Source organism: Prionailurus bengalensis, chromosome F2, assembly GCF_016509475.1.
Source record: "Prionailurus bengalensis isolate Pbe53 chromosome F2, Fcat_Pben_1.1_paternal_pri, whole genome shotgun sequence".
In the NCBI taxonomy this organism is placed as follows: Eukaryota; Metazoa; Chordata; class Mammalia; order Carnivora; family Felidae; genus Prionailurus; species Prionailurus bengalensis.
In genome coordinates, this window is record NC_057353.1 from 7,008,944 (window position 1) to 7,036,929 (window position 27,986).

General features: G+C 38.8%; 1 protein-coding gene and 1 pseudogene across 1 annotated transcript in view; one reads left to right on the top strand and one right to left on the bottom strand.

Annotated features, from left to right (window-relative positions):
* Positions 1–16,052: 16,052 nt before the first annotated feature.
* The window catches only part of LOC122496132 (lipoxygenase homology domain-containing protein 1-like), a 49,877-nt gene continuing 37,943 nt past the window's right edge, over positions 16,053–27,986 (top strand). Inside the window, exons 1-2 of the mRNA XM_043602260.1 lie at positions 16,053–16,250; positions 19,548–19,626. Coding sequence (XP_043458195.1) covers positions 16,053–16,250; positions 19,548–19,626 — 277 coding nt within the window. The remainder of the gene's footprint in view (positions 16,251–19,547; positions 19,627–27,986) is intronic.
* LOC122496115 lies at positions 20,042–27,697 on the bottom strand (annotated as a pseudogene).

A 27,986-nucleotide genomic window follows, 5' to 3' on the forward strand; every position in this document is an offset into this window, starting at 1 on the left:
ACACATAGTGATTGACTTTAGACTTTTCTTCTTTTCTAATGTATACATTTAATGCTCTGAATCCCTCAGCATTGCATTTGCTCCATCCCACAGTTTTTGATAAGTATGTTTTTATTTTAATTACGTTCAACATATTTTATTTATCTTTACTTTTTTATTTTTTTAAAGTCAAGTTTTTTTAAAATTAATGTTTATTTATTTCTTTTGAGAGAGAGAGAGTGCAAACAGGGCAGGGGCAGAAAGAGGGAGAGAGAGAATTTCAAGTAGCTTATGCGCTGCTGACATAGAGCGGGACATGGGGCTCGAATTCAGGAACCGTGAGATCGTGACCTGAGCTGAAACCAAGAGTTGGTCACTTAGCCAGCTGAGCCACCCAGGCACCTCAGGTTCAAAATATTTTAAAATTTAGCTTCGGATTACTTCTTTGACCCATGTGTTATTTAGAAGTGTATTATTTCATCTCCACGTATTATGGAATTTTTCAGTTATCTATTTGTTACTAATTACTGGTTTAATTCCACTATAGTCTGAGAGAAGACAGTGTATGATTTCTGTTCTTTTAAATCTGTTCATAACAGGTTTGTTTTATTGCTCAGACTGTGGCCTATCTGGGTGAATATCCCATGTAAGTGTGGCGAGAATATGTGTTCTGCTGTTTTTGGATGAAGTAATCTACAGATGTGAATTATAAACAGTCGATAACAGTGTTATTGAATTCACTTATGTCCTTATTGATTTTCTGCCTGCTTATTCTGTCCATTTCTGAGAGAGGGGTGTTGAAATCTCCAACTGTGATAGCAGATTTATCTATTTTTCTTTGCACTTTTATCAGTTTTTGCCTCACGTGTTTCGATGCTCTGTTGTTAGGCACATACATATAAAGGATTATCATATCTTCTTGGAGAACTGACCTTTTTATCATTATGTAATACCCTTCTTATTTCCTGGCTTTGATACCTGCTCTGACTGAAATTAATATAGTTACCCTGCTTTCTTTTGAGTAATTTAACATGATACATTTTCCCTACCCATTTACTTTATTTATTCTTTCTTTCTTTTTCTTTTCTTTTCTTTCTTTCTTTTTCTCTTTCTGTCTTTCTTTCTTTCTTTCTTTTCTTTCTTTCTTTCTTTCTTTCTTTCTTTCTTTCTTTCTTTCTTTCTTTCTTTCTTTCTTTCTTTCTTTCTTTCTTTCTTTCTTTCTTTCTTTCTTCCTTCCTTCCTTCCTTCCTTCCTTCCTTCCTTCCTTCCTTCCTTCCTTTCTTTTTAATTTATTTTTGAGAGAGAGAGAGAGAGAGAGAGAGAGACAGAGAGAGAGAGAGGCTGAGCGTGAGCAGGGGAGGGGCAGAGAGAGAGGGAGACACAGAATCTGAAGCAGGCTCCACGCTCTGAGCTGTCAGCGCAGAGCCTGACACGGGGCTCAAACTCATGAGCCGTGAGATCATGACCCAAGCCATATATTTTTTAATTTAAATTTTAGTTAACACAGTACAGTATTGGTTTCAGGAGTACAATTCACTGATTCACCACTTACATACAACACCCAGTGCTCATTACAAAAGTGCCCTCCTTAATACCCATCACTCATCTACCCATCTCCCACCTGCCTTCCTCCATCAACCCTTAGTTTGTTCTCTATTGTAAAGAGTCTCTTGTGGTTTCTTTCCCTCTCTCCTCCCCCCTCCCCAATATGTTCATCTGTTTTGTTTCTTAAATTCCACATATGAGTGAAATTATGTGGTATTTGTCTTTCTCTGATTGGCTTATTTTGCTTGGCATAATACATTCTATCTCCATCTACATTGTTGCAAATGGCAAGGTTTCATTCTTTTTGGTGGCTGAGTAATATTTCATTACACACAGACACACACACACACACACACACACACACACACACACACCACATCTTCTTTATCCATTCATCAGTTGATGGACATTTGGGCTCTCTCCATAGTTTGGCTGTTGTTGATAATGCTGCTATAAACATTGGGGTGGCCTTCAAATCTATATTTTTGTATCCTTTGGGTAAATACCTAATAGTGCAGTTGCTGGGTTGTAGGGTAGTCTCCTGTTTGTGGCTTTTTTGAGACACATTCATACTATTTTACAGTGTGGCTGCATAAGTTTACATTCCCATCATTGGTGCAAGAGGTTTCCTCTTTCTCTGCATCCTTGCCAACATCTGTTGTTTCCCGTGTTGTTAATTTTAGCCATTCTGACAAATGTGAGGTCGTTATCTCTTTGTGATTTTGATTTATATTTCCCTGATGACAAGTGATGTTGAACATCTTTTCATGTGTCAATTAGGCATCTGGATGTCTTCTTTGGAAAAGTGTCTATTCATGTCTTCTGCCCATTTCTTAATTGGGTTGTTTGTTTTTTGGGTGTTGAGTTTGCTAAGTTCTTTATAGATTTTCGATCTGTATGATCAGATCAGATGTCATTTGCAAGTCTGTTCTCTCGTTATGTAGGCTGCCTTTTAGTTTTGTTGATTGTTTCCTTCACTGTGTAGAAGCTTTTTATCTTGATGAAGTCCTAATAGTTCATGTTTGCTTTTGTTTCCTGTGCCTTCAGTGCCATGTCTAGTAAGAAGTTGCTCTGGCTAAGGAGAAAGAGATTGCTGCCTGTGTTCTTCTCTAGGATTTTGATAGTTTCCTGTGTCACATTTACATCTTTCATCCATTTTGAATTTATTTTTGTGTATGATGTAAGAGAGTGGTTCCAGTTTCATTCTTCTGCATGTTGTCATCTAGTTTTCCCAGCACCATTTGTTGAAGAGACTGTCTTTTTTTCCATTGGATATTCTTTCCTTCTTTGTTGAAAATTAATTGGCCATATAGTCGTGGGTCCATTTCTGGATTTTGTATTTTGTTCCATTGATCTATGTGTCTATTTTTGTGCCAGTACTATATTGTATTGATGACTACAGTTTTGTAATATAGCTTGAAATCCAGAATTGTGATGCCTTTGTTTTTCTTTTCAGGATTTCTTTGGCTACTCGGGGTCTTTTGTGAGTCCGTACAGATTTTAGGGTTGTTTGTTCTAGCTCTGTGAAAAATGCTGGTGTTATGTTGATAGGGATTGCATTAAATGTGTCGATTGTTTGGGTAGTATAGACACTTTAACAATGTTTGTTCTTTTAATCCATGAGCATGGAATGCTTTTCCATTTCTTTGTGTTCTTTTCTATTTCTTTAATAAGTTTTCTGTAGTTTTCAGAGTATAGAACTTTTACCTCTTTGGTTAGGTTCATTCCTGGGTGTCTAATTATTTTGGTGCAATTGCAAATGGGATTGATTGCTTGATTTCTTTTTCTGCTGCTTCATTATTGGTGTATAGAAATGCAACGGATTTCTGCACATTGATTTTATATCTTGCAGCTTTGCTGAATTCATGTATTACTTCTGGCAATTTTTTGGTGAAGTCTTTCGGGTTTTCTACGTAGAGTATCATGTTGTCTGCAAACAGTGAAAGTTTGACCCCTCCTTGCTGATTTGGATGTCTCTTACTTCTTTTTGTTGTCTGATGGCTGAGCTAAGACTTACAGTACTATGTTAAGTAGTAATGGTGAGAATCAACATCCTTGTCTCGTTCTTAACTGTAGGGTAAAGACTCATACTCCCCACTGAGGATGATACTAGCTGTGAGTCTTTTGTATATGGCCTTTATGATGTTGAGGAATGTTCTCTCTGTTCCTACTTTGTTGAAGATTTTTATGAAGAATGGATGCTGTATTTTGTTAAATGCTTTTTCTGCATCTATTGACAAGAACTTATGGTTCTTATCCTTTCTTTTATTAAAGTAGTGTATCATGTTGATTGATTAGCAAATATTGAACCAGCCTGGTAAGCCTAGGAATAAATCCCACTTGATCATGGTGAATAATTCTATTAATATACTATTGAATTCAGTTTGCTAGTACTTCATTGAGAATTTTTGCCTCCATGTTCATCAGGGATATTGGCCTGTAATTCTCCTTTTAATTAGATCTTTGGTTTCGGAATCAAGGTAATGTCAGCCTCATAGAATGAGTTTGGAAGTTTTCCTTCCATTGTTATTTTTTGGGACACTTTGAGAAGAATAGGTATTAACTCTTCTTTAAATGTTTGATAGAATTCCCCTGGGAAGTTATCTGGCTCTCAACTTTTGTTTGTTGGGAGATTTAAAAAAAATTTTTTTTTAATGTTTTATTTGTTTTTGAGAGAGAGAGAGAGAGAGAGAGAGAGAGAGAGAGAGAGAGAGGGAGAGAGAGATATGCAGAATCCAAAGCAGGCTCTAGGCTCTGAGCTGTCAGCACAGAGCCTGACGCAGGGCTTGAACTCATGAACCATGAGATCATGACCTGAGCTGAAATCTGACGCTTACCGATTGAACTACCTAGGCGCCCCTGTTGGGAGATTTTTGATTACTGTTTCAATTTCTTTGCTGGTTATGGGTTGTTCAAATTTTCTATTTCTTTCTGTTTCAGTTTTGGTAGTTTGAATGTTTCTAGGAAGTTACCCATTTCTTCCAGATTGCCCAGTGTGTTGGAATATAATTTTTCATAATATTCTGTTATACTTTTTGTATTTTTGTAGTGTTGGTTATGATCTCTCCTTTTTCATTCATAATTTTATTTAATTGAGTCCTTTCTCGTTTCTTTTTGATAAGTCTGGCTAAGGGTTTATCAATTAATTTTATTTATTATTTCAAGAATTTAAAACAGTGTTTCATTGATCTTATTCTGTTGTGGTTTTTTTTCTATATTTTTATTTCTCCTTTAATCTTTATTATCTCTCTTCTGCTGTCTTTAGGTTTTATTTGCAGTTCCTTTTTTGTCTCCTTTAGGTGTAAGGTTAGGTTGTGTATTTGGGATCTTTCTGAAATGCTTTTTGAGATAGGCCTGAATTTTAATATATTTTCCTTTTAGGACTGCCTTTGCTGCATCCCAAAGGGTTTGTACTGTTGTTTATTCATTTTCATTTGCTTCCATGTATTTTTTAAATTTCTTCTTTAATTGCCTGGTTAACATTCATTCATTAGTAGAATATTCTTTAACTTCCATGTATTTGAGGGCTTTCCAAATTTTTTGTAGTGGTTGACTTCAAGTTTCATTGCTTTGTGATCTGAAAACATGCATGGTATGACCTTACATCTTTTTGTACTTGTTGAGGACTGATTTGTGACCCAGTTTGTGGTCTGTTCTGGAGCATGTTTCATGTGTTCTCGAAAAGCATATATATTCTGCTGCTTTAGGATGAGGCGTTCTGAAAGTATCTGTTAAGTCCTGGTCCAATGTGTCATTCAAAGGCATCGTTTCATTGTTGATTTTCTGCTTAGATGATCTGTCCATTGCTGTAAATAGGGTGTTATCATCTGTTAGTATTATTGTATTGTTAATGAGTTTCTTTATGCTTGTGATGAATTGATTTATATAGTTTCTTCCAAGTAGGGGGCATGAATATTTATAATTGTTAGGTCATCTTGATGGAGAGAGCCCATAGTTAGGATATAATTCCTTTCTTTATCTTTTGTTACAGTCTTTGGTTTAAAATCTAGTTTGTCTGGTAGTAGTGTGGCTACTCTGGCTCCTCCAGTAGCATGATAGATGGTTCTCCATCCACTCACTTTCCATCTGGAGGTTTTTTTCAGTCTCAAATGAGTCTCTTGTAGGCAGTATATAGATGGATCTTGTTTTGTTGTTGTTGTTTTGTTTTGTTTTTGTTTGTTTTTGTTTTAATCAATTCTGATAGTCTGTGTCTTTTGATTGGAGCATTTAGTCCATTTACATTCAGAGTGATTATTGTAAGATATGAATTAAGTGCTATTGTGTTGCCTGTAGAGTTGGTGTATCTGGTGATGCTCTCTGATCCTTTCTAGTCTTTTTTTTTCTCCTCTCTACTTAAGGAGTCCCCCTTAAAATTTCTTGCAGGGCTTGTTTAGTGGTCACAAACTCCTTTAGTTTTTGGTTGTCTGGGAAACTCTTTACTTTCTATTCTGAATGACAGCCTTGCTGGATAAAGAATTCTTGGCTGCATATTTCCCTCATTCAGCATGTTGAATATATCCTGCTGCTTCCTTCTGCCCTCCCAAGTTTCTGTGGACAGATCTTCTGTGAACCTCATCTGTCTTTCCCTTGTAGCTTAAGGACATTTTTTTTCTCTTGCTGCTTTCAAGATTCTATCCTTGTCCATGTATTTTGTGCATTTGACTATGATATACTTTAGCAATGGTCAGCTTTGGTTGACTTTAATAGAAGTTCTGTGTGCTTTTTGGTTTTTGATGTCTGTGTCTTCCCCAGATTAGGAATGTTTTCAGCTATAAATTGTTTGAGTAAACTTTCTGCTCCCTTTTCACTCTTTTTATCTTCTGGGACTCCTATGATAAAAATGTTATTACATTTTAATAAGTCGCTGAATTCCCTAACATCTGTCTTCACGATCCATGATTTTTATTTCCCTCTTCTTTTCAGCTTCATTATTTTCAGTAATTTTATCTTCTATATCACTAGTTTGCTCCTCTGCTTCATCCATCCTCATTTTCATGGCATCTATTGGGGTTTGCATCTTGGTTGTAGTATTTTTTCATTTCCATCTGACTACCTGACTAGATTTTAGTTCTTTTATCTCTGCAGAGTGGGATTCTCTGGTATCTTTTATGCTTTTTTCAAGCCCAGCTAGTATCCTTGTAATCATTGTTCTAAGTTCTTGCTTAGACATCTTACTTATATCTGTATTGATTAAATCTCTGGCTGTGAGTTCTACCTCCTGTTCTTTTGGGGTGAATTTCCCCATCTTGTAATTTTGTCCAGAAAAGAAAAGAAGAAAGAAAAAACAATAAACAACAAAAACCAAAAGAACAAAACAGAACAAAACTCAAAAATCTAGATCCTGGGTATATTTTGGTCTGCTTGTTAAAAGAATCTAGACCCTAAAATAAAATAAAATAAAATAAAATAAAATAAGCAAACAAAAAATGTAAACATATATGTATAAATAAAAGTAACTGAAAAAGGAATTAAAAAAATAAGAAAATCGGGGCGCCTGGGTGGCGCAGTCGGTTAAGCGTCCGACTTCAGCCAGGTCACGATCTCGCGGTCCGGGAGTTCGAGCCCCGTGTCAGGCTCTGGGCTGATGGCTCGGAGCCTGGAGCCTGTTTCCGATTCTGTGTCTCCCTCTCTCTCTGCCCCTCCCCCGTTCATGCTCTGTCTCTCTCTGTCCCAAAAATAAATAAACGTTGAAAAAAAAATTAAAAAAAAAATAAGAAAATAAATGCAAATAATAAAAAAATAAAGAATAAAAGTAATCAGAAAGTTAGATCCTATTTCCCCTAGAGCTGAAATTTTGTGGCACTCTTTGGTCAGCAGACTTGATGCTAGCAAGGGGTTTGTGCTTCTTTTCTGGGGGAAGGGCTTGCTGCACTGACTCAGGCTGACTTGTTTCAGTGGAAATGCATCTCCAGGGGGTAGAGGGCGGGGCTTGCTACAAGTAATTGGTTCGGGTTTCACTAGGTGGTGCTGTTTTGCTCCCTGAAGTCTTTCAGTGCTGATGGGCTGGATGAATATGGCAACACTCCCCCAGCCCCACTGCTGAAAGATCACACCCCCCAGTCTTCACAGACCCTCATGGAAGAGCAATCAGTCACCCCTCTTGTGTCCCCAGTTTCTGTTAGAACCCTGCATTCACCCTGCAGGTATCCAGGCTTTTTTATCCCAGGCATGCAACTGAGTTTGGCATCCCTCACTCTCTGCTCCTCTCCCACTCATGCTTTTTTTTCTCTCTCTGTCTCTCAAAAATAGATACACATTTAAGAAATTTTTTTAAAAAATCTCTAAATTTTAGGGACTCCCATGGAGAAGACCCACTCTGTTCCTCTGGGGGAGGGTCTCCTGGGCTTTTGCTGGCATCTCCTACATACCAGAAGGTTGTAACTTTTTTACTTGTAAACTTGCAGTTTTTGTTCTCTTAGACCTCTGATTGATTTCTTGGGTGTTCAGAATGATTTGACAACTATCTTGCTGTGTATGAGGGGTGAGACGAGCTAGGGTCTCCCTACTCCTTCACCATCTTAACCGCCCCCTCCATCCACTTACTTTTTTTTTTAATGTTTTATTTATTTTTAAGACAGAGAGACAGAGCATGAGTGGGGAGGGGCAGAGAGAGAGAGGGAGACACAGAATCGGAAGCAGGCTCCAGGCTCCAAGCTGTCAGCACAGAGCCTGACGCGGGGCTCGAACTCACGAACTGTGAGATCATGACTTGAGCTCAAGTTGGACGCTTAACCAACTGAGCCACCCAGGCACCCCATCCATCCATTTACTTTTAATCTATGTATATCTTTATATCAAAAGTAGGTTTCTTATTGAAAAAATATAGTTGGGTCTTATTTTTTAACCTACTCTGACAATGTCTTTTAATTGGTTCATTTAGACCATTGATGTTCAAAGAGATTGTTGATATAATTGGATTAATATATAACATTTGCTACTGTTTTCTATTTGTTTCTTTTATTCTTTGTTCTTGTTTTTGTCTTTCACTCATTTTGCCATTTGTGATTTTAATGGAACACTCGGTTGAGAAAATTATTCCATTTTTTCTCCTTTCTCAGCATATCAGTTACACTTTTAAAAAAAACTTTATTTAGTGGTTGCTCTACAGTTTCAAATGTACATTTAAAACTAATACAAGTCCATTTTCAAATAACACAATACCTCTTCATGGATAGTGTACCTTATAATAACAAAATAATTGAATTCTTCTATCTCGTATTATTTTTTATATATAAGCACTCAGAAGCATATATTACCTATTCATTCATAAACATACATAATTAAATGCATTGATGCCATTATTATTATGTTTTTGAGAGGGGGAGGGGCAGGGGATGAGGGAGATAGATAGTCTTAAGCAGGCTACACGCCCAGTGTGGAGCCAAATGTGGGGCCTGATCTCATGACTGTTAGATCTGGACCTGAGTTGAAATCAAGAGTCAGATACTTAATTGGCTGAGCTACCCAGGCACTCTGGTGCTATTATTATTTTAAATGAACTTACCTGTTAAATGAATTATGATTAAGAAACATAAGAGTTTTTGTTTTATCTTTACTTACTGCTGCTTCGATGCTCTTCCTTTATATAGATCTGAACTTCCGAGCTATATTGTTTTCCTTCTCTTTTAAAAACTTCTTTTGGGGCGCCTGGGTGGCGCAGTCGGTTAAGCGTCCGACTTCAGCCAGGTCACGATCTCGCGGTCCGTGAGTTCGAGCCCCGCGTCAGGCTCTGGGCTGACGGCTCAGAGCCTGGAGCCTGTTTCCGATTCTGTGTCTCCCTCTCTCTCTGCCCCTCCCCTGTTCATGCTCTGTCTCTCTCTGTCCCAAAAATAAATAAACGTTGAAAAAAAAATTTTTAATAAAAAAAAAAAAACAACTTCTTTTAACATTTCCTGCAAGGCAGGTCTCTGGCAACAGATTTTCTCAATTTTTCTTTGAGGTTTGTATTTTTTCTTCCATTTTGGTAGATAATTTCACAGGGTACAGAATTCTAACTTAGTGGTGTTTTTTCAACCCTTAATATTTCATTCTACTCTTGCTCGCATGGTTGCTGAAAAGTCGGATGTAATTCTTGTCTTTGTTCCTTTGTAAGTAAGGTTTTTTTTTCTTTGTATTTCTTCAGGATATTTTATTTTATCTTTGTTTTTTTGTAGTTTGAAAGTGATATACCTAAAGTAGGTAAAAACATTTTTATTTTGGTATTTATCCTACTTCATGCTCTCTGAGCTTCCTGGATCTTTGGCTTGATATCTGATACTAATTTGAGGGAATTTTCAGTCATTATTATTTCAAATATTTCTTTTGTTCCTTTCTTTTTTCTCCTGATAATACTGGTATGTATATATTACTGGTATGTATATATTCTCCTGATAATACTGGTATGTATATATAAATATATATATATTACCTCTTGTAGTTGTCCCAGAATCCTTGTTTTTCAGTTCTTGTTCCCTCTGCCTTTCAGTTTGGGAGGGTTCTATTGATTTATCTCTGAAGCTCAGAGTTTCTTTCCTCATCAGTGTAACATTTACTAACATGTCCATCAAAGGCATTCTTTGCTTCTGTTATAATTTTTTTTTATTGATAGCATTTTTTTTTTCTGGTTCATTCTTTGGAATCCTATCTTTCTACTTGCACTGCCCATTTGTCCTTGCATGTTATGTATATAATCTTTTAAGCATATTAGCATTAAGCATATAGTCTTTAGCATATTAATCATAGTTACTTTATTTTATTTAAAAATTTTAAAAAGTATTTTTATTTATTTTTGAGAGAGAGCAAGATACAGTGAGAGCAGGGGAGGGACAGAGAGAGAGGGAGATAAAGAATACAAAGCAGGCTGTCAACACAGAGCCTGACAGGGGGCTCCAATCCACAAACCATGATATCATGACCTGAGCTGAAGTTGGATGCTTAACCAACTGAGCCACCCAAGCACCCCTTTCCGTGTGTGTGTGTGTGTGTGTGTGTGTGTGTGTTCTTCAATTTCTTTTGTAAGCTTTCTATAGTTTTCAGTGTATAGGTATTTCACCTCTTTGGTTAGGTTTATTCCTAGGTGTTTTATGGTTTTTGGTGTAATTGTAAATGGGATCAATTCCTTGATTTCTCTTTCTGTTGTTTCATTATTGGTGTATAGGAATGCAACTGATTTCTGTGCATTGATTTTATATCCTGCAACTTTGCTGAATTCATGGATCTGTTCTAGGAAGTTTTTGGTGGAATCTTTTGGGTTTTCCATAGAGTGTATCATGTCATCTACGAAGAGTGAGTTTGACTTCCTCCTTGCCAATTTGGATGCCTTTTATTTCTTTGTGTTGTCTGATTGCTGAGGCTAGGACTTCCAGTACTATGTTGAATAACAGTGGTGAAAGTGGACATCCCTGTCGTGTTCCTGACTTTAGTGGGAAAGCTCTCAGTTTTTCTCCATTGAGGATGGTATTAGTGGTGGGTCTTTCAAATATGGCTTTTATGATCTTGAGGTATGATCCTTCTGTCCCTACTTTCTTGAAGGTTTTTATTAAGAAAGGATGCTGTATTTTGTCAAATGCTTTCTCTGTGTCTATGGAGAGGATCACATGGTTCTTGTCCTTTCCTTTATCGATATGATGTATTACATTGATTGTTTTGTGAATATTGAACCAGCCCTGCATCCCAGGTATAAATCCCACTTGATCATTGTGAATAATTCTTTTAATGTACTAATAATTGTTAGATCTTCTTGGTGGGTAGACCCCTTAATTATGATCTAATGCCCTTCTTCATCTCCTGTTACTGTCTTTAGTATAAAATCTAGATTGTCTGATATAAGTATGGCTACTCCAGCTTTCTTTTGGCGACCATTAGCATGATAGATGGTTCTCCATCCCCTTACTTTCAATCTCAAGGTGTCTTTATGTCTCTTATAAACAGCATATAGATGGATCTTGTTTTCTTATCCATTCGGTTACCCTGTGTCTTTTGATTGGAATGTTTAGTCCATTGACATTTAGAGTGAGTACTGAAAGATGTGAATTTATTACCATTATATTGCTTGTAGGGTTGGTTTCTTGTGGTGTTCCCTGGTCCTTTCTAGTCTTGCTTTTGGTCTGTTTTGTTTTGGTTTTTTTTGTGTTTTCTTCCCTCAGAGAGTCCCCCTTAAAATTTCTTGCAGGGCTGGTAAGTGGTCATGAACTCCTTTAGTTTTTGTCTGGGAAAGTTTGAATCTCTCCTTCTATTTTGAATGACAGCCTTCCTGGATAAAGAATTCTTGGCTGCATATTTTTCCGATTCAGCACATTGAATATATCCTGCCACTCCTTTCTGGCTGGCCAAGTTTCTATGGATATGTCTGTTGCAAACCTTATCTGTCTTCCATTGTAGGTTAAGGACTGTTTTTTCCTTGCTGCTTTCATGATTCTTTCCTTGCCTGGGTATTTTATGAATTTGACTGTGATATGCTTTGTTGATGGTTGTTTTTGTTGAATCTAATGGGAGTTCTCTGTGCATCCTGGATTTTGATGTCTGTGCCTTTCCCCGGGTTAGAAAAGTTTTCTGCTATGATTTGCTCACATAAACCTTCTATTCCCTTTTCTCTCTCTTCATCTTCTGGGACCCTATGACTTGGATGTTACTCATTTTTAATGAGTCACTGAGTTCTCTAATTCTTATATCATGCTCTTTTGCCTTAGTCTCCCTCTTTTTTTCTGCTTCATTATTTTCCATAAATTTGTTCTCTATGTTGCTGACTTGCTACTCTGTGTCAGCCATCCTTGCTGCCGTGGCAGCCATTCGAGATTGCATCTCATTTGTAGTGCTTTTTAACTTCATCCTGACTAGATTTTACTTCTTTTATCTCCTCAGAAAGGGATTCTATGATTTTTTTCAAGCCCCAGCTATTATTTTTATTATCATGATTCTAAATTCTGGTTAAGATATCTTGCTTGTATCTGTGTTAAGTCGCTGGCTGTTTTTTCTTTTAGGGTGAATTCCTTCATTTCATCAGTTTGGAGGAAGAGAAAATTAATACAATAAAAATATAAAAATTAAAAAATTAAAAACAAAAAATCAAATAAAGGACGCAAGATCTTAGGTGGGTTTTGGTCTGGTTGTTGAAAGAAGTTTGATAGAATAGAGAGAAAAGGGAAAGAAAAGAAAAAATAGTTTGAAAATTTAAAGAAATGAATATAGGAAAATAGAATAAAATGAAATGATAAAAATAAAATAGAATTTGAAAAATTTAACAAATAAAGGGGCGCCTGGGTGACTCAGTTGGTTAAGCATCTGACTTCGGGTCAGGTCATGATCTCGTAGTTCCTGAGTTTGAGCCCTTCATCGGGCTGTGCTGACAGCTCAGAGCCTGGAGCCTGCTTCAAATTCTTTGTCTCCCTCTCTCTGCCCCTTCCCTGCTTGTGCTCTGTCTCTCATAATTTTTTTTTAAGGTTTATTCATTTTTCAGAGACAGACAGAGTGTGAGTGGGGGAGGGGCAGAGAGAGAGGGAAACACAGAATCCGAAGCAGGCTCCGGGGCTCTGAGCTGTCAGCACAGAGCCCGACGTGGGGCCCAAACCCACGGATGGCGAGATCATGACCTGAGCTGAAGTTGGACGCTTAACTGACTGAGCCACCCAGGCGCCCCATCTCATAAATAAACGTTAAAAATAAATAAATAAAAAATTAAGAAGTTAAAAAATGTAGTAAAAAAAATTAAAGAAAATCTTTGTAAAAACGGAAAATAGAAATAAATTCTTTCTTTCTGTATTTAAGAATAAAAAAACAAATGAAAAAGAAAAACTGAATAGATGAACCAGCGAACAGAATGAAATATGAATGAAATTACATCAAACTTCCCTTATAAGTCAAAGAATGAAGCTCTTTATAGTCTGTAAACTATGCAGGCAGAGTAACTTGTGGTGTTCTTCCAGAACATGCTTGGCCCTGTTGGGCGGGGCTTGGTGTAATAGCTCCGTTCTCCCCTAAAAGGTGCTGCTTAGTTTCCTGATGGATTGTTATGGCTTGTGTAGGCGTGTATGCACATGGGTAGAAGGGGTGAAAATGGCCATTACCCAGCTACCCAGCCTCCAGTATCAAAACTCTGTGCTTTTGCCGACAGGCAGTCAAGCATCCCTCCTTTGTCTCTAGCTTGGGTCCACTCCCTGCTTCTACACAGTCTGTGATCTACACGGCCTGCCAGGTGGCACCTCTCTCCCGAGTTATGTCTCAGTGGGGCTGTGTTTCCAGACCCCTCACTTCTGAGGGCCCTGAAGCTTTGACCCACTCAGACCCCCTGAGGGAGGGTCTTGCTGAGCAATGGCTGGGTGCGGCCCACCTCCAGGAATGTTTGGGTGACTGTGCTGCAGATGTCCAGAGATCGTGGCCGGGTGCCAGCCGCCCCAGAACAATTTCGTGCAGTTGTATGGCAGCGGCATTCCAGGGGTTATGGTGAATCACAACACACTTCTGGCACCAGGCTTCACCCTTAACATCCTTGTTCCAGCACCAGTGAACGTGGCTGTTCTCTGGGGTCTGCTGGGCCCTTTTGCCTGGGGGGAGGCCACACGGCCTCTACCAAATGTCCTTCCAGCAGGGGAACTGCCTCTCCCCATGTGGCCTGTGGGCCCCTCAGATCTTTCTATCTGCTCTGGGGATTTCCCCTTCCCACCGGAGCTCTGGCAGGTGTCGAGCTGCAGAGTTTCAGACTCTGCATTCCCCTGTTTGTAGCATCTTACTGTTAAGAATTTAAGCCCCCTCCCTTTTCCTTTCTCCCTTTTTTCCTCAGTCCCTTGAGGCTCTTTCCAGTCTTTCTCTTTCTCTGCAGCTGTTTTCAAGGGGGGAATGCTTTTCCTGTACTCTCCCCCCTGTCTCCGTCCTCTCTCTGCAAGCAAAAACACTTCCCTGCCCTCTGTGGCTTTTCTCTCCCCCAGTTCACTTCTCCATGCTGCGTACCTGCTGAGTTCTGTGGTTCAAGTTGTGCTGATTGTTGTGTTAATCCTCAAATCGGTTTTCTAGGTGTGCAAGATTGGTTGGTGTTGATCTAGCTGCGTTTCAGGGACGAGAGAGGCAAAAACACCTTCCATGCAGCTCTGCCATCTTGGCCCCTCCTGGGTGCCGTTTAAATCCTATGGAGAATGTTTATATTTTTGCCTTGACAGGCCGTTGACCCCCTGGTTAGTTTCCACCTGTCATCTGTGGGCTGTGGTTCCAATTTCAGTTTAGTTTTAAAAGCCTTTGTAGTGCTATTCATATCTGCCCTATATGTATGCTATTCACTGGTGAATCTGGGTCCTAGGTGGAGGTTTTTCTGTTAGTTTAGATCTCAAGGTCTCTGGGACGCTGAAGAGGATAGGATCATGCATCTTTAGCTTAGGTGTGAGCCCGAGAGTTAATAAAGAGCTTTCGGGGTTTGCTTTTCTTCCATGACGCTCTTTGGTACTTTCGAGTTCCCTGGCTTCTGGTTTTGGTTGGTTAGCTGGTATTTTAGTTTTCGTGTTTGGATGTGCATTTATGCACTCTTCCTATGTCCAGGGCCATGCACTGGTAGGACAGAGAGCAAAGAAAGCAGTGGAATTTGGCCTCCCTCTGCTGAAGCCCAGATCTTCTGAACAGGCAAAAGTTCTCCCTCAGAGTGTTGCTTCCTGTGTGCTGCTGTGCATGTGAGAGAATGAGGGAATGAAAGAGAAAATCAAGGGGCGCCTGGGTGGCGCAGTCGGTTAAGCGTCCGACTTCAGCCAGGTCACGATCTCGCGGCCCGTGAGTTCGAGCCCCGCGTCAGGCTCTGGGCTGATGGCTCGGAGCCTGGAGCCTGTTTCCGATTCTGTGTCTCCCTCTCTCTCTGCCCCTCCCCTGTTCATGCTCTATCTCTCTCTGTCCCAAAAATAAATAAAAAAAATGTTGAAAAAAAAATTAAAAAAAAAGAAAGAGAAAATCAAATAGTGCAAAATCTCTACTGTCTGTGTGTCTTAGGAACTTTCTTTCCTGTGTGTTAAGCCTGAGCACGAGGGCTCTCCTGGGTTTCTTCGTCTGGACTCTGGTGCTTATTTCCAGGTTTTTGGTGAACTGAGTCCAGGATGGGAGATGCCAGCGGGCAAAAAATGACAAACATACTGCCACTTGGTATATCAAATTCTGGTTTTCTTCCTGAATCCTCCTGCTACGTTTTACTCTTCAGCATCTTCATATGGCTGCTTCTTGCATTTGCCAAGAGTTTATAGCTGTTTTCAGTGGGAAGGACTGCATACGGCGTGTTACTGCATTTTAACTGGAACTGAACTCTACATTAGGTGGAAGTAAGTTTTCTTTTTTTTTTTTTTTTTTTTTAATTTTTTTTTTTGCAACGTTTATTTATTTTTGGGACAGAGAGAGACAGAGCATGAACGGGGGGAGGGGCAGAGAGAGAGGGAGACACAGAATCGGAAACAGGCTCCAGGCTCCGAGCCATCAGCCCAGAGCCCGACGGACGCGGGGCTCGAACTCACGGACCACGAGATCGTGACCTGGCTGAAGTCGGCCGCTTAACCGACTGCGCCACCCAGGCGCCCCAAGTTTTCTATCATATGAATAATTCTTGGCATATAAAGTTTATTTTTCTTTTGTTGCCAGTGACAGTATACGAAGTGCACGTGGCAACAGGTGAGCTTTGGAACGCTGGAACGGTAGCAAATGTCTACATTTCTGTCTATGGGGAAAAGGGAGATTCAGGATCCAGACAACTGTTTCGATCGAAGAGCTCCTTCAGTTTTTTAAGAGGACAAGTAAGTGATAAAGTCCTTTGATTTTTTTTTACATGTGGTAAAAAATAAATAAAAGTTACCATCTTAACTGTTTTTAAGTTCACAGTTCACTAGTAGTAAATGTATTCACATTGTTGCACAATAGGTCTCCAGAAAGTTTTCATCCTGTAGAACTGAAACTCTGTACTCATTAAACAATTCCATATTTATCCTTCCCCTCAGCCCTTGGAAACCACCATTCTAATTTCTGTTTCTATAAATTTGACTACTATAGATATCTCAAATAATTGGAATCATAAAGTAATTTTTTTTTCTTTTTAGTTTTAGGAGTAGAATGTAGTGATTCATTGGTGCTCATCACAGCAAGTGCCCTCCTTAATTCTCATCCTCCATTTAGCCAATTTCCCCCACCAATCTCCCCTCAACACTGTTTGTTCTCTATAGTTAAGAGTCTCTTATGGTTTGCCTTCCTCTCTCTCATTTTTCTTCCCCTATAGTCACCTGTTTTGTTTCTTAATTCTGTGTATGAGTGAGATCATATGATGTTTGTCTTTCTTTGACTGACTCGTTTTGCTTGGTATAATATACTGTACCTCCATCCACGTTGCTGCAAATGGCAAGATTTGCAAATAGCAAGAATAGAAATCCCAGAAATGGATCCACAACTATATGGTCAACTAATCTTCGACAAACCAGAAAGGAATATCCGATGGAAGAAAGACAGTCTCTTCAACCAATGGTGTCGGGAGAACTGGAAAGCAACATGCAGAAGAATGAAACTGGACCACTTTCTTACACCATACACAAAAATATATTCAAAATTGATCAAAGATGTAAATGTGAGACAGGAAACTGTCAAAATCCAGGCAGCAGTTGACCTCGGCCAGAGCAACTTCTTACTAGACATGCCGTCGAAGGCAAGGGAAACAAAAGCAAACGCAAACTATTGGAACTTCATCAAGGTAAAAAGCTTCTACACAGTGAAGGGAACAATCAGTAAAACTAAAAGGCAGCCTACGGAATGGGAGAAGGTATTTGCAAAATACATATCTGATAAAGGGTTAGTATACATCATCTGTAAACAAGTTACCAAACTCGACACCCAGAAAACAAATAATACAGGTAAGAAATAGGCAGAAGACATAAACAGATGCTTTTCCAAAGAAGACATCCAGATGGTAATAGACACATGCAAAGATGCTCAACATTGCTCGTCATCAGGGAAATACAAATCAAAACCACAATGAGGTACCACCTCACACTTGTCAGAGTGACTACAGTTAACAACACAGAAAGCAACAGATGTTGGCAAGAATGTGGTGAAAGGGGAACCGTCTTGCACTGTTGGTAGGAATGCAACCTGATGCAGCCACTCTGGAAAACAGTATGGAGGTTTCTGAAAATTTTAAAAATGGGAGTACCCTGAGACTCCGCAATTGTACTATTAGGTATTTACCAAAAGGATACAAAAGTACTTATCTGAAGGGGTATATACACCCCAATGTCTATGGAAGCATTATCAACAATAGCCAGACTATGGAGAGAGACCAAATATCCATCAACTGATGGACATGTGTATATGATGGAGTATTATTCAGCCATCAAAAAGAATGAAATCTTGCCATTTGTAATGACGTGGATGGAGTTGTCAATATATTATGCTAAGTGAAACAAGTCTTTCAGAGAAAGACAAATATCATATGATTTTACTCGTATGTAAAATTTGTTAACTAACTAGAATTTAAATAAAAACTTGAAATAAAAAAAGTTTCAGAGATCTTTATTTCTTTGTTTGGTTTCTGGAATTTGTTTTGTTCTTTTGACTGGGCTATGTTTCCCTCTTTACATGCCCTGTGACCTTTTCTTGAGATTTGGCATTTGAAAAACTATCTTACCTAGTCTTAATGGACTGCATTGTGAAGGGAAGACCCTCACCCATGAGCCTGGCTGAATTTCCAGGGACTCTCATGCTTTTTGGGGCTGTATCTTTTTTGGGCTTGTTTACATGTTTTTAACTCTTAATTTTCCTAGGCTGCTTGCTCCTTTTTCTCCTCCTGTGCTCATGTTCTCTTGCACTCCATCCTGCTATACTTCACAACCTTTGTAGCTCTGACACGCCACAGTACTCTTCTCTGTTTTCATTGACTTCCAAAGTCTGCTGCCATTAGTACTTGAGTTAAGTGAGAGAGAATCGGTTCTTTGGGCAGCCCTCAGGGAAGCCAGGGTTTTGTATGCTTTGTCTACTCTTTTGTTTCTGTCCCAACAGGATACAGGGTATGAAGGTTTCTGCCCTGTTATAATGCACTATGCCAAGTAAGGGGAAGGCTATGAGCATGCAAGAAGTCACAAACTTCCCTACCTCTTTTGATAGAGTCCCTTTTTTATTATGCATTGGAGTGGGTACTGAAGCTTCCCATCTGGTGTCCAGAATTTGCACAGAAGTATTCTAGCCCATATGTTATTGTTAAAATGGTATCTCCATTGGGGAGGGAGGGCTTGGTTTTCTCTAGTCCCTCATCTTGGTGAAGTCATTTCCTATTGTCTGATTTTTAAATCTACTTTTATGATGTTAAATGAGGTTTATTGTTAGATAACAACTTTCTCAGAGAATGACTTCTAAGGATAAAGTAAAATTTTAGTGTGAAAATATTTCAGTATGTATAACTTACTATCTAATGAAAACGTTATTTTTTTGTTTCTGGGTTATTTTCAACTGATATGCTGCATCATATATTTTTCTTGCATTTTAACCTATATATAATTATCTTAGATTTTATCAAAAGAACTCTGTACTCCTTACTTGTATCCATGTTCTGAATATGTAAACCTTTAGAGCACAAACATGAATAATTTTTATTGTAGCAGCCCATTGGGACTTCAGATACATGTTATAGATTTCCAATAATATTTGTATCAATATCCTAAAATCACTGTAGAAACATTATATTTGTCAATGGTCCATAAACATTGCTTAAAAAATTCCATCCTGGGACAGGTAAGAGTTGGTTGTATTCAAAGGAATGACAACTTTTAGTATATTTTATAATTATTACTTTTATATTATTATTATTTGAAACCTGTATTTGTAGAGAGTCCCCAAATTTGTGTTTTCCTAATGAAATATTGGCAACAAAAAGACGTGTGGGGGATAGGTTCTACAAGTTAATATTGTTTTATCTTTAAATAGTTAAATTAGATTTGTGTGTTTACTAACTGCACCTGATTCTTTTCACAATTTTTAGTGTATCTTAATTTATAATCTTGTAACAAATCAGACTCATAGTCCAGATATAGTTATCCTTTTTTGATTTGTTACAGACTGACACCTTCTCCCTAGAAGCTGTGCACCTTGGGGATCTATATAAGATTGTCATAGGCCATGATGGACTTGGCCCGGGTAAGAGCTGACATTAGTAGATATGTAAGGTTTGATTCCTTTCTAGTCACAACTCTGTGCAAATTTGGATAATAATTGTAGGAAACTTACAATAAATTCATCTTTAAGTATTGGCTATCTGAAATTAAAGTATTGAACCCAAATGTTCTTTAAATTTTAAGTAGGTGTGCCTTTTTTTTTAATGCCATAGGCTTGTCCAAGTGGATGCTCTGCCTAGAATGCTGGAAGGAGTGATGCATGAATGTTGGCAGAATGTGGGAGTCACGTACTGTGGCACGTGGCCGCATTCTAGCTCTGGGATGGTACTTGTGGGCCGAGCAGCGGTGCCTGCCGGCAGTGACGGTCCATGGGGTGCCAGCATTAGTGCCAGCAGGCGCATGTCACATGTTAAGGAGGCTGTGTCGGTAGCAGGTTCTCAGCTGTGTTTTCCACTGCCACTTTGCTTATGCTGCTTCTTCCTCCATCTTCCCGTCAGTTCTGTGAGATGACCTACATCTTCCCAATAAGCACATTTTCTGTTGCTGTGAAAAAAGAGAACCATAAGACAAACGGAGTCTTTACCAAAAGATAGGAGTACTAAAGTGTACATACCACAAAAAGGATCAAAAATTAAAAAGCATCAAATAAGAGGGTAAACTCTTTTACTAAAAGGTAGCAATGCGTGATTTTCAAAGTGTCTAGACAAAGTTTTCTTACGAATATGCTGAAAGTGTGTTTAAATAATTAGTGAGAGAATCAGCAAGGTGAAAAAGCTGGTTCAAAGGAGGTTGCATTCATATAGTCTGTGAAAACAAAAAGAACGGTGAATAAGATTGATAAATTAAAAATGCGGCTACTGTTCTCAGACAGTAAAAACATACCTGTAGTGTTGTCTTCTCTCCTGGATGTAATTTGTTTATATTTTGACAAGACTCAAATCTTTTGCAGTTTATTTTCTTTCAGTTGATGGCTAATTTTATAATCTGGGCCCAGTCCGTAGTCAACACTATGTTGTAGCATTACACTTCTGCCAGGAGTCAGATGGCTCTAAGGCCGATTTGTTAGACTGTGCTCTAGTACGACGTGAATAGGACGTGTTCGTGTGCCCAAGCTAACACTTACGTGTCAGCTGATCCAATTTTGTAAACATTTTTGGTGGATCTGCTATGTGCAGAGTACTGTGCTGAATACTTTCTGTAGTAAATACAAGGGTGACCAACGTGGAATGCCTGCTCTTTAGTCTGCCAAGAGCTAGCAAGATGATTTTAAATCCTAACAAGTTTGGGACAACACTTTGCTTCCTAATTCTAGTTGAAAGTCCTGTCTTTTTTTCCTCCAAATTCTGATTTTCTTAGTTTATCTAAATGGAATCTAAGTAACCGATGATACCGTTGCTGTGACATAATGAAGAGAATATAAGAATGTTAGCCAGCAACGTAGATTTGAATTCGGGCCCTGTCATTTGTTGATTTTTTGATCTTGAGCGAATCACTTGGCCTCTCTGAGTTTCCGTTCATCCTCTGTAAAACGAGATGAATACCTCATATGGTTATTGTGAGGATTCTGTGAGGTTGTTTATGAATGGCAAAGCAGTATACATTTGACAGTGAATTGTCAATAGATAGCCACTAGAATTTCTTAAATTACATTTTATTTCTTAATTTTATTTTTATTTTTTAAAGAAAAGTGTGGGATTTAATCTTTACTTACAGGACAGTGCAGTATATGAGATTCCACACAAAAGTAAGAAACCCACTAAGAGCAGAAGCTCCATGAGTTTGTACAGTTCAGAATTGTTCAAGTAGGGGTTCCACACTAAATAACAAAACAAGTTTACAAAGATTTCTTCGTAGAGAAACACTGACAGACTTACTCCAAATATTTGTTGTGTACAACAAACAACTTTATGCTTCAGCTGTATGATTTAAAAGTTAAAGGTCCCAGGAGCACCACCCCGATCTTGGGATGGATAGTCTACAGAGGTAGTTTCTGGTCCCATATTTTGATTTGAATCACATTTTAAATACCAATTCAGTATGTTGTTTTGTAAGATTAGTCCATTTTCTTTCATTTCTGCATTTTCTGTATGTATATTGTAAAAACTCCTCTTATAATCTTGCTCCTTTCACTCCTCTCCACCTCTTTATTTTTACGGTCAGCGGTATTTATCTAAGAGCACTTGTGGGAGTTGGTGGTGATGGAAATTGCTAGGCTAAAAAGGATTAGAAGTAGCCAGCATTTACCTCTTTACTACATTTGGCTACTTCCCTTGGATTCATTCAGCCAACCTTTCTCGAGTCTTTGGTACATGCAAATTGCTGTCCTTGTTTTAGGAATGGAAAAGTGTCTCCTCCACATGTTCATCTCCATTCTACCACCTTGGATATTTGGCTGATAGTGTGGTGCTAATTCTGTAGGAAAATAGAACTTCAGTATCTACCAAGTCCTGACCGCAGGTGGTTAAGGTGTAGTTGTTACTGTATTTGTTTTTATTTAAATTTTAGTTCGTTATTGTACAGTGCTATATTGGTTTCAGGAGTGGAATTCACTGATTCAACACCCAGTGCTCATCACAGGTGCCCTCCTTAATACCCAGCGCCCATCTAACCCATCCCTTCACGCGTCTCCCCTCCAGCGACCCTCATTGTGTTCTCTATGGTTAAGAGTCTCTTAGGGTTTGTTTCCCTTTCTTCTCTTCCCCCGACCCTTCCCATATGTTCATCTGTTTTGTTTCTTAAATTCCACATATGAGTGAAGTCATATGGTATTTATCTTTCTCCGATTGATTTAACTGTTATTATTTATTTATGCTAAATAAAATATTTTGGCTCCATCCACGTCATTACAAATGGCAAGATTTCATTCTTTTTGATGGATGAGTAATACTCCATTGCATTTATATGTGCACACACACACACCCCACATATTCTTTATCTATTCGTTAGTGAGTGGACATTTAGGCTCTCTCCATAGTTTGGCTATTGTTGATAATGCTGCTGTAAACATTGGGATGCATGTACCCCTTCAAATCTATATTTTTGTACCCTTTGGGTAAATACCTAATAGTGCAATTGTCAGGTTGTAGGGTATTCCCCTATTTTTAGTTTTTTGAGACACGTCCATACTGTTCTCCAGAGTGGCTGCATCAGTTTACATTCCCACCAGCAGTGCAGGAAGGTTCCCCTTTCTCTGCCTCCTCGCCAACATCTGTTGTTTCCTGTGTTGTTAATTTTAGCCATTCTGACAGGTGTGAGATGGTATCTCATTGTGGTTTTGGTTTGTCTTTCCCTGATGATATGAATATGTGGAGCATATTTTCCTGTGTCTGTTAGCCATCTGGATGTCTTCTTTGGAAAAGTGTCTTTTGGGGCACCTGGGTAGCTCAGTTGGTTGAGTTCCTGATTTCGTCTCAGGTCTTGATCTTGCGGTTCGTGAATTTGAGTCCCACGTTGGGCTTGCTACTCAGTGCGCAGAGCCCACTTTGGATCCTGTGTCTCCCTCTTTCTGCCCCTCCCCTGCTCATGTTCTCTCTCTCAAAAATAAACATGAATATTTAAAAAAAGAAAAGTGACTCTTATGTGGATCCTGAGAAACTTAACAGAAACCCATGGAGGAGGGGAAGGAAAAAAAAAAAAGAGGTTAGAGTGGGAGAGAGCCAAAGCATAAGAGACTTAAAAACTGGTTGATGGGGCGTGGGAAGGAGGGGTGGGTGGGTGATGGGCATTGAGGAGGGCACCTTTTGGGATGAGCACTGGGTGTTGTATGGAAACCAATTTGACAATAAATTTCATATATTGAAAGAAAAAAAATAAATTAATAAAAAAAGAAAAGTGTCTATTCATGTCTTCTGCCCATTTCTTAACTGGGTTGTTTGTTTTTTGGGTGTTGAGTCGATAAATTCTTTATAGATTTTGGATCTGTATGATCAGATCAGATACGTCATTTGCAGATATCTTCTCCCATTCCATAGGCTGCCATTTGGTTTTGTTGATTGTTTCCTTCACTGTGCAGAAGATTTTTAATTTTTTTTTCAATGTTTATTTATTTTTGGGACAGAGAGAGACAGAGCACGAACGGGGGAGGGGCAGAGAGAGAGGGAGACACAGAATCGGAAACAGGCTCCAGGCTCTGAGCCATCAGCCCAGAGCCCGACGCGGGGCTCGAACTCCCGGACCGCGAGATCGTGACCTGGCTGAAGTCGGACGCTTAACCGACTGCGCCACCCAGGTGCCCCGTGAAGATTTTTATCTTAATGAGGTCCCAGTAATCACGTTTGTGACATGTCTAGTAAGAAATTTCTGTGCCAAGGACTAGGATTTTGATGCTCCTTTAGGATTTTGATGGTTTCCTGTTTCAGTTTATGTCTTTCATCCATTTTGAATATATTTTTGTATCTGATGTAAGAAAGTGGTCCAGTTTCATTCTTCTGCCTGTCACCATCCACTTTTACTAACACCGTTTGTTGAAGAGACTGTCTTTTTTCTATTGGATATTTCCTGCTTTGTTGAAGATGACTAGACCATATAGTTGTGGGTCCATTTCTGGATTTTTTATTCTGTTCCATTGATCTAGGTGTCTGTGTGCCAATACCATACTGTCTTGACTACAGCTTAAAAATACTGTTATTTTTAACTTACATCCATTTTATAATTCAAGAAGTAATAGCATGCTAAGGATACTTTCTGAAATAGTCTCAAACTACTATTTCACTATTGCTATTACAAATTTTGTCTCTCAGAAAGTCTTAATTAGAATCTCCTTCAGAGAGTGATTTGTTTTAAAGAAATTTTTTTAATGTTTATTTTTAAGAGGGAGAGACCGAGTGTGAGCAGGGGAGGGGCAGAAAGGGAGGGAGACACAGAATCCAAAGCAGACTCTAGGCTCTGAGCCGTCAGCACAGAGCCTGACGCAGGGCTCAAACCCACGAACCATGAGATCATGACCTGAGCCAAAGTCTGGTGCTTACCTGACTGAGCCACCCAGATACCCCTAGAGTCCTTTGTTTTTAAGAGGTGAAGAACACTGAAGTTACTTAATAAATTCTAGTAGACTTATGTTGCAGTGAAATTTGGCAACACTTGTTGAGTAACTTGATAAAATACTGTTTCTTGTCATAATCAAGGGTGAAGATCTCAGTGGTTAAAATTTACTAGTAATCAAATGGTCTCATAATTTTCTTAACTTCCAGTCCTTTGAATAACATCTCAGAGGGAGCCTCTGTAGAATAAAAAGATATTATTTGATTAAAAATGATAAAATTTTTCAAAAATGTGGTAGCATTTTGTAGCAGGGAGAAGTTTAACCACAGGAAGAAATGTTGGAAGGGTAACGCACCAAAACAAAGACATATTTGTTTAAGTACCCTACATTATGTGAATATAATTCTTCCTTCTGTTAAGACTGTAAACTACACTGTATGAATATGTGTATTGCATGTTTACAAACTGCTATGCTTCTTTATATGTGAGACTTAAGTTATCACAAAGCGTGTTGAAATTGTATTATGCTCTTTTGGGTGTGCGGCAGTAGGTTTTTTTTTTTTTAATGTTTATTATTTAGTTTTTGAGAGAGACACAGAGTGCGAGTGGGGGGGGGGTGGCAGAGAGAGAGGGAGACACAGAATCCGAAGCAGACTCCAGGCTGTGAGCTGTCAGCACAGAGCCGGACGCGGGGCTGGGACCCACAAACTGTGAGATCGTGACCTGAGGCGAAGTCAGATGCTTAACTGACTGAGCCACCCAGGTGCCCCGTGGGTTTGCTTTTGTAACTTCCTAATCTCTGTGTAGTGGAAGCCACACAATGTTTTTGAGGAAGTTGCTTAATAAATTATCTAAAATGGATCGGCGAATTCTTTTTGAGGAAGTACAGGTGTGAGTTGGAGACAGTGCAATCTTCAGACTGCTGCAATCACGTGACTATCACAGTAACGTGAATCAAACGAATGTTTTGGGTTCCTAGTGCCTATAAAAAGTATGTGGTCTTTTAAGTGTACAGCAGCAGTATGTCTAAAAAATATGTGTACCTTAATTAAGCAATACTTTATTGTGAAAAAATGCTTGGTGTTATCTGAGCTTTCAGTGAGTTGTAATATTTTGTGCTGGTATAGGGTCTTGTCTCAGTGTTGATGGCCGCTGACTAATCAGGCTGCTGATGAGGCTGCTGTTGATGGCTGCTGAAGGCTGGGGCAGCTATGACAATTAAAAAAAGTAAGACAAGGAAGTTTGCCACATCAGTTGACTCTGATACAAATGATTTCTCTATAGGATGCAATGCTGTGAGATAGCATTTTACCCCCAGTAGAACTTCTTTCAAAATGGAAGCCAGTTCTTTCAAACCCTGTTGCTGCTTTATCAACTAACTTTATGTAATATTCTAAATCCTGTGTAGTCATTTCACCAGTCTTGACAGCATCCTCACCAGGAGTAGATTCCATCTCAAGAAACCACTTGCTTTGCTCATCCACAAAAAGCATCTCCTCATCTGTAAAAGTTTTGTCGTGATATTGCAACAGTTCAGTCTTGCCTTCAGGCTCTACTTCTAGTTCTAGTTCTCTTGCTCTTCCCACCACATCTGCATTTACTCCCTCCACCAAGTCTTGAACCCCTCCTTCAAAGTCATCCACGAGGATTGGAATCAGTTTCTTCCAAACTCCTATTAATGCTGATATTTTGACCTCTTCCCATGAATTACAAGTGCTCTTAATGGCATCTAGAATGGTGAATCCTTTCCAGAAAGTTTCCCATTTACTTTGCCCAGATTTTCAGAGGAATCACTATCTATGGCAGCTAGAGCCTTATGACATGTATTTTTAAAATAATAAAAATAAAAATGAATAATTCCTTAATACTGTAAAGCAATTTTTTCAAATTAAAAAATGTGTTTAAAGGAAAAAAGTTATGATCATATCAATAAATGCATTAAAAATGATAAAAGTCAACATCTCAGAAACAAAAAGAATTGTTAGAAAACTGTAAGTAAAATGAAATACTCTTATTTTGATTAAAATAACATGCAAATGTGATTAAAATATATGCAAAACATGTAAAAAAAATAAAATAAAGTAATAAGACTTACAAGTTGAAATTGCCCCTTGGTTCATGGCTGCAGAATGAATGTTGTTTTAGCTGGCACGAAAACAACATTAATCTCATTGTACATCTCCATCAGGGCTCTTGGGTGACCAGGGACATTGCCAAGGGGCAGTAATGTTTTCGAGGGAATCTTTTTCTGAGCAGTAGGTCTCAACAGTGGGGTTAAAAAAAAATTCCGTAAACCCTGTGACATACAAATGTGCTGTCATCCAGGCTTTGTTGTGCCATTTCTAGAGCACAGGTGGAATAGATTGAACACAATTGTGAAGGGCGCTAGAATTTTCAGAATAGTAAATGAGCATTTGCTTCAGCTTAAAGTCACCAGCCATATTAGCCCCTAAGTGGAAAGTCAGCCTGCCCTTTGGAGCTCTGAGCCTGGCATTGGCACCTCCTCTCTAGCTGTGAAAGTCCTAAATGGCATCTTCTTTCCATATAAGGCTGTTTGATCTGCACCGCAATCTCTGGTGTAGCCATCTTCGTTAATGGTCTTAGCCTGGTCCTCTGTATAACTTGGTGCAGCTTTCGCATTACTGCTTGCTGCTTCACCTCGCACTTCTGTGTCATGCCGACAGCTTCTTTCCTTAAACCTCATGCTTCAGACTCTGCTTCTGCAGCTTCCTCACCTCTCTCGGCTTCACAGAATTGAAGAGAGTTAGGATTAGGATTGCTCTGGATTAGGCTCTGCTTTAAGGGATCTTGCAGCTGGTTTGATCTTCTTATCTAAACTACTAAAACTTTCTTCATGTAAGCCACAAGGCTCTTTGCTCTCTTATGTGTCATTTATGTGTTCACTGGAGTAACACTTGTAATGTCCTTCAAGAACTTTTCCTTTGCCTTCACAACTTGGCTGTTTGGCTGCAAGAGGCCTAGCTTTGGGCCTGTCTTGGCTTTGGACATACCTTCCTCACTAAGGTTAGTCATTTCTAGCTTTTGATTTAAAGTGAAAGATGCTGACTTTTCCTTTTACTCAAACACTTAGAGGCTGTTGTAGAGTTATTCATTGGCCTAATTTCAGTGTTGTGTATCCCAGGGAATAGGGAGGCTGCCCAAGGAGAGGGAGAGAGATAGAGGAATGGTCAGTTGGTGGAACAGAACACACACCTTTATCAAATGTGTCATGTGATATGGGCATGGTTAATAGTACTCCAAAATAATTACAGTAAACGTAAAAAATCACTGATAAGATATCACCATAACAAATACAGTAATAATACAAATTTGAAATATTGTGAGAATTATCAAAGTGTTACACAGAGACAAAAAATGTGCAAAAACTGTTGGAAAAATGGT